The sequence below is a fragment of the Cavia porcellus genome, unplaced genomic scaffold, assembly GCF_034190915.1.
Source record: "Cavia porcellus strain 051 isolate PalLab524CR breed Dunkin Hartley unplaced genomic scaffold, mCavPor4.1 scaffold_17, whole genome shotgun sequence".
In the NCBI taxonomy this organism is placed as follows: domain Eukaryota; kingdom Metazoa; phylum Chordata; class Mammalia; order Rodentia; family Caviidae; genus Cavia; species Cavia porcellus.
This window is the reverse complement of record NW_026947500.1, coordinates 5,243,502-5,250,514: the sequence shown is the minus strand read 5'-3', so window position 1 is coordinate 5,250,514 and position 7,013 is coordinate 5,243,502. Positions and strand designations below refer to the sequence as shown.

The 7,013-nt window shown below is 45.0% G+C and overlaps 1 protein-coding gene across 2 annotated transcripts; it reads left to right on the top strand.

The window, feature by feature from the left end:
* The first annotated feature begins 424 nt into the window (after positions 1 to 424).
* Ghsr (growth hormone secretagogue receptor) lies at positions 425 to 5,935 on the top strand. Of its 2 annotated transcripts, XM_063227113.1 has the most exons (3): positions 425 to 554; positions 742 to 1,610; positions 3,876 to 5,935. In XM_063227113.1, the coding sequence occupies exons 2-3, from the start codon at positions 809 to 811 to the stop codon at positions 4,178 to 4,180; spliced, it is 1,107 nt and encodes a 368-aa protein (XP_063083183.1). In that variant the 5' UTR covers positions 425 to 554; positions 742 to 808; the 3' UTR covers positions 4,181 to 5,935.
* The last annotated feature ends 1,078 nt before the right edge of the window (positions 5,936 to 7,013 follow it).

Below are 7,013 nucleotides of genomic sequence, written 5' to 3'. Positions count from 1 at the left end.
GGCTGGGATTTAAGGCAAGATTATCCACACGTCTTGCCCCTAAGGCACTCAGAAGTGCAAACTGCCTGGGTGATTCTCCGCGGGTCTCCGAGTGCCGGACTCGCTGTGGGACCTTAGACAAGCGGTCCCCTCTCTTAATGTACTTCTCTCGGTGGTTTGTTCCACACTGCGTGAGGCTTTTCCCCGGAACGCACTTTTCCTCTCTGGCCCGATGCGAACACACAGCCTTCCCCACCCCACACCACGTTCTGTCCACCGAGATGGGCACGCTCGCTTTTTCTCCCTGCAGGTTCACAGCCGCCCCTACGCCCTCTTGAAGGACTCAGGTCCCGAGTACTGGGAAGCATCCTTCCTTTGCCAGCGCCGCCCCCACCCCGTTCCTGGAGGGACCGTCTTTCCCGGCCACCCGGCGCCCTGGGCCCTGGAGAGAGCTCCCTGCGCACCAGGCTCGGGGCGCTTCTCTTTGCAGAAGCCGCGGGCGCCGACCCTTCGGCATGTGCGAGATGCGGCTGGGGCGTGAGCGCGCAGGCCGGGCGCAGCTGCTCGGGTGACAGGTGAGCCGGCCGGGGAGGGGAGAAGGGAGCGGCGGAAGGGGAGGCGTGGAGAGAGCATGGGTCACTGTCCCTCTCTGCCGCGGGTCCGTTTCCCTCCCACCGCGCCTTGTCGGGGCTGCTCCCCCACCCCCCTGCGCCTCTCCAGCGCCCTCCCAGCTGCCGCGCCCTCTTCCCCGGCGCCCTCCAGCTCCCGGCAGCCGCCTCCAGGGATCTGCTCGGTCCTTCGGCGGAGCCGGTGCAGCGCAGCCGGCAGCATGTGGAACGCGACGCCCAGCGAGGAGCCCGGGTCCAACCTCACGCTGGCCGACCCGGGCTGGGACGGCCCCGCAGGCAACGACTCCCTGGCCGAGGAGCTGCTGCTGCTGCCGCTGTTCCCCGCTCCGCTGCTGGCGGGCGTCACGGCCACCTGCGTGGCCCTCTTCGCGCTGGGCGTCGCGGGCAACCTGCTCACCATGCTGGTGGTGTCGCGCTTCCGCGAGCTGCGCACGACCACCAACCTCTACCTGGCGAGCATGGCCTTCTCCGACCTGCTCATCTTCCTCTGCATGCCCCTGGACCTCGTCCGCCTCTGGCAGCACCGTCCCTGGAACTTGGGCGACCTGCTCTGCAAACTCTTCCAGTTCGTCAGCGAGAGCTGCACCTACGCCACGGTGCTCACCATCACCGCGCTGAGCGTGGAGCGCTACTTCGCCGTCTGCTTCCCGCTGCGCGCCAAGGTGGTGGTCACCAGGGGCCGGGTGAAGCTGGTCATCCTGGTCATCTGGGCCGTGGCCTTCTGCAGCGCCGGGCCCATCTTCGTGCTCGTCGGGGTGGAGCACGAGAACGGCACCGACCCCCGGGACACCAGCGAGTGCCGCCCCACGGAGTTCGCGGTGCGCTCGGGGCTGCTCACCGTCATGGTGTGGGTGTCCAGCGTCTTCTTCTTCCTGCCCGTCTTCTGCCTCACCGTCCTCTACAGCCTCATCGGCAGGAAGCTGTGGCGGAGGAGGCGCGGCGAGGCGGCGGTGGGCGCCTCGCTGCGGGACCAGAACCACAAGCAAACCGTGAAAATGCTGGGTGAGTGTCGGCGGCGCCGGGCGTGCTGACCGCGCCGGCCCCGAGCCGGCCGGCTCTCCTGGGGACGCTCCCCTCGGCTTCCCAGCTCTGGGTCTCTCAGCCCTCCCTCTCTCCATGCGGTGTTCATTCTTTCACTCGGTATCTTTCACCTTTCTGTGTTTCTTTCTCTGTCTTCTTTCTCTTCATAATGGTTTTATTTGCCCAAAGTGAATTTTATGTGAGCCCAGAAACTTGCTTCAAAACTAAGATGTTTGATGAAAGCCTTGTTGAATGTCAAAAATGAGGTGTTAAAACTGAGGTGAAGCTTCCTGCCTCAAACAGAGTTCCTGGATAGACAGTTACACGAAGCAAAGCAGGCATTACACGGCTAAAGTATTCGGCGGTGATCATCACTAAAAACATGGTCTTGCTAGGGAGTAGTAAAATAGTATGATTTGTTTTCTGCCCTGACATTTTCCAGATAATTAGACCAACTCCATTCATTCGGTTGCTGTTTATATGGCTTTCAAAAATTGTCAGAGACAAATCAGTGATGGGTCTCTTTTTATTTATTTTCGTGATTATCTGTCTCTCCAGGTAGCATAGGCTAGCAGAAGACAGCTAGCACAGGCGAGACCCCAGCAGGAGAAAAGTAGACCAGGAGGCCGGAGGACTTAACTCTGGCCCTCAGTCAGCCTCCCAGGAGCACTTGTGTGCAGGGCACAAGTGAAGTGTGCCCAATGTTTATTGCATGAAATAACCCTCTTTAAGGATATGTGTTTGGCACAGACGAAGTAATACAAATGAGTTTTTATGCAGGTGAAATACTAACTCTACTCACTTTTTGAAAGCTAGAGTCTGCATATTTTATTATTTGAACACTATGATCTGCATTTTATATTTATTGACACAGTTAAAGTTTCTTAGAAGTTATTCTAGGATGGTTCCATATCTACAATGTTATGATTATGATTCTTAGATCCTGCATATTAAAATTATAGAGTTTATTCAAGTAATGTCAGATCTCATTTTCTAGATCACTGATTCTCCCAGTATGACTCATAAATTGTAAACCTATTTGTATCCTCCAGGGGACTCTAAACTCTTACATATGAGTTCACACTGCTGCCATGACAGTTAAATTGTTACTATGAAACTCAGCTTTGAGGATAAGTTTACCAATTTACTCTAATTTGTAAGCCATTAAATTTCTCATCAATGTTAATTTTTTCTTTGATAATTTAAAGGAAATTACTAATGTGGTAGCACGGTTAAAAGAATTTTTGGTTATCTTTCCTCTGCTTTCTGAATTTCAAAACTTGAATCTGAAAATGTAGGAATCTTTTAAAAATATATGGGCAAAATAAAGCCTTGGATGGGTGGTAATTAATATTGGTTGGTTGAATGACATATCATATCTTACTTACAGCTACTGTGGTATAGAAACAACCATCTCAGTTGTTCTTAATCCTAACTGCATTTCCAGACATCTGTAAAACTTAAACACAAAATGGTGTAATGGCACATTCCCGTAGACCCAGCTATCAGGACGCTGGGGAGGTAGCATCATTAAAGCCCAAAAGTTCAAGGCCAGCCTGGGCAACATTGCAAGACCAAATCACATCATATGAAAGGGAGGAGGGAAGGAAGGAAGGGAGGAGAGACAGAGAAAGCAAATGACTTCATCTCCTTTTGGGAAATTTTAATTTACTGAGTCTATATTTATAAATCTGCATTTATGGGGCTGGAGATTTAACTCAGCGGCATAAGCGTCTGCCTTGTAAGCAGGCAGTCGTGAGTTCGATCTCTGGTACCGATAAAAAAGAAAAAGACCAAAAAAAATCTGCGTTTATAAAAAATAAAGTGCCCTAGGCAAGTCTAGTTCACAAGTACGGTTGAGTTCAACTTTAATGCATACACGTTTGTGTTAGGTCTAACACACGTAAATGGCGGATTATTGTGAACAAACTGGCTATCAGTTGAGTCAATATGTCACCTCAATCACAAAACAAGTAAACAACTCCTTAAATAGAAATGCCCGCAAGTAAAACAACAGAAAGAATTGTCTGTTTCTTTGGGAGTCTCAAGCTCTGTTAAAATGAAGGGATGGGCAAGAAGAGTAGAGCCTTCTATGGTTCTGTGACAAGAACATAGTCATAGACAAGGACATAGTGTATCTCAGTGGTCAAGGCATATGTAGTGAAAACAAAGCCAAGTCTTAATAACTACAATGCTTTTATTGCAATGTTTCTTGCACTGACGATCTCTTTCCCATTGTCCTTTTAGCGATAGTGGTGTTCGCTTTCATCCTCTGCTGGCTACCCTTCCACGTAGGAAGATACTTATTTTCCAAATCTTTTGAGCCCGGCTCCCTGGAAATCGCTCAGATCAGCCAGTACTGCAATCTCGTGTCATTTGTCCTCTTCTACCTCAGTGCTGCCATCAACCCCATTCTGTACAACATCATGTCCAAGAAGTACCGGGTGGCGGTCTTCAAACTTCTGGGAGTCGCGTCCTTCTCCCAGAGAAAGCTCTCCACTCTGAAAGATGAAAGCTCTCGGGGCTGGACAAAGTCTAGCATCAATACATGACCAGATGTGTTACTGAGCTCTTCATCACTTACTATTCTACATGGAAGCCATAGGACAGCAGGACTTGGGAAGCAGCTGAAGGTCAATATTGGAATTAGGGACACATTGACTAGAAGCAACTGGAGGACAGGAAAGACAGAACCTGTAGGGCATGAGAAGTTTGATTCGACTGCATCCCGTCATTGCCCTCACACACTCTTCCTGCATTCCCACTGCCTGTGATTTCACCTTCTGCTGCTGGTGCTGGGGAAGACTCTGAAAACGGAAAACGCAGGAGCTGCTCAAGAGAGGACGAATAAGGCCCTGCTGGGTGGGGAAATACTAAATCTGATTTGCTATTCCACACTGATCAAAATTATCTAACTAAAAGAGTAATATTAAAATAAAATTCAAAACACGACTTTTAAAAACTAAAAATTTTTACAAAGCTCTAGAGTAGTACGGGCTAAGACAGACAAGATACAATGCACATAAGTGATCGGTATAAATCGATTAACAAAAACGTAACATTTTCCTTCACAGGAAGTTTTTGAACACTCAAGCTGGCCATTAAGTTTCATCAGTAATACTTAATGTATTTAGAGTTCACAAAATGTACAGGCAAAAGAGTAGGCTCAACAACTTCTTAAGAGTAGACTCAACAACTCGTTTAAGTTAAAAATTCTCTAATAGTTAAAATGGATTTTTGAATTAAAATCAGTTCAATTAAAAATTAATTTCCTCAATTGTATTAATCACATTTCAAGTATTCGACAGCCAGATGTGGCTAACGGTGAGTGAACAGAGCAGCCCTAGAGGATATACGTAATTATTAATAATCTTATGTGCTGTGTTTGGAAATAAATACCCTATGTCTGAATTTGTTTTTTAGTGAATTAGCATAGCAAAATTTTAGAATAATGAGCTCTAAGAATCACATTCAAATGAGCTATTGGTCATGCTTTGAATGTAACAATAGAACATACAAGATTCATTTAAAGATATCTAGTTACATATTAAGCATTCAGGAAATGATATTTTGTAAAAATCATAGACAATCTCACACCATCTTACTTGGCTTAACAAAAGCACGTAAGCCAACTATAAGGCTTTGGTTTTTGAATAAAAGAATAATTATGACTTAAGTTTACAGGACAGTTAATGAAAATAGAAATATTTTAAATGGTTAAGGCAGACCCATGTGAAAAACTCAGAATCATATAAATGCTACTGCTTATTGTCATTCAAAATGCTTTAAAATCTTGTAGTCATTTATTTTAGAATGTCTATGCTGTGTCTTGTCTGCAAACCAGTGTTTCTGTTCACATTCTACTGCTTACCTGATAGGTATGTGTACTTGTGTACTCAGTCCCCCTTAGTACTACATGTGATGAGTAGATACCTTCAACTGAATACTGTATGTTCGTTTAGGAAGAGAAAACTTTCATTTACATTGACATTTCTCCTTCTGTAGCCAGTTCTTTGCATTTAAATGTATTGTTCTAAAGTTGATTTCTTGCCTGGTGTGGTGGCACTCTCCTGTGATCGCAGCACTTGGGAGGCTCAGGTAGGAGGATCCTTGCAGGTTCGAGACCAGCCTGCACTACAAAGTGAGCCCAAGTCTTGTGAGACCTTGTCTCAAAAAGACAAAATAATAATAATAATAATCAAGATGATTTCTTTATAATCCTGTGCAGTACTGTACTAAGTCATATAAGCAAACTCTACATAAATTCATTGGTTTAACTATGGAATTAATTAGGCCACTTAGGGAAATTACTGTCATGATTATTTTTCATCCACCAAAAGGAAAGATAATCATGTTAAAATAATTAACTTATATAATTTATTTCAGAAACATCAAAACACAATCAGAATTATTGCTCTAGAGAAATACTTCCAGAATCCACTTGGATGCTAAAATTGCATCATCTATTCGATCTAAATGCAGAACTTTAACAAGCCGATTACTCAGTTAATTCTTAGGAGTATATCAATATTTTTAAAAAGTACATTGGTACATTTAATCCCACAAGAGCAAGCCCAGCTTTTAGTTAGCTGCTTAGCTTCCTCGCTGGCCAGCCCTCCCTGCTTTGTGGGTGCGTTACGTGCCTGCCGTCTTGGCCTCACTGTGAAAGAATAGTTTATTTGGCAAGGACCACCACTGTCCTTTACTGGTCAGTCTGGAAACTCAAAGAATATGTTTAGGGAAAGGGGTCTTGACGTTTGTCCTCTCACACTATTGTTTTTACATACATTGTTTGTAACTTCTTTATATTATTACTCTCCACGTATTTTTCAAGACTCAGGGAAAAAGGGAAATTACTCTGAAAGAGATTGTTTCTAAAAGTCTATCATTTCACAAATATTTAATGTATGTATGCTATTTAATAAACCAAGGCTTTTCACAAGTATTTGAATGTTATGTTGTGGTCGTCAGCTGTCTTTAAATTATGTGTCTTTAAAAACATAAAATGTCTTTAAATTATAAGGTAAACATCTCCGGTTGGCATGGTATCCGGCAGTCCCCTGGTGTTTCTAAGGGCTCTTCATCCCGCTGTGCCATGTATGGCTCAAAATGAACTTGAGCTGGGCTGTTCCTATGTAAAATTTGTAGGGAAAGTTAAAACCATTCTTCATTAATGCAGGGAAAGAATGAAATAGATTTTCTTTCTAAAAAAGTCTCTCTGCATCTCCATTTTGCTGGCTGTATACCCTTTCTGGTCACCATATCCTACAATGTCTCTAGTAAGGCTTGGGCTGCTTTTTCTACAGGAAGTAGCTGTTATCTGAGCAAGAGTTTTGTAGTAATTAAAGAAAATATTTATTTTATCAGTTTATTTAAAATGAGAGG

What these genes read in the sequence shown, in the direction of transcription:
- Ghsr (XM_063227113.1), top strand. Translation starts at nt 809, where the DNA reads ATGTGGAACGCGACGCCCAGCGAGGAGCCCGGGTCCAACCTCACGCTG. An exon ending in GCAAACCGTGAAAATGCTGG is followed by an intron (nt 1,611 to 3,875) that starts GTGAGTGTCGGC and finishes TTGTCCTTTTAG; the next exon opens with CGATAGTGGTGTTCGCTTTC.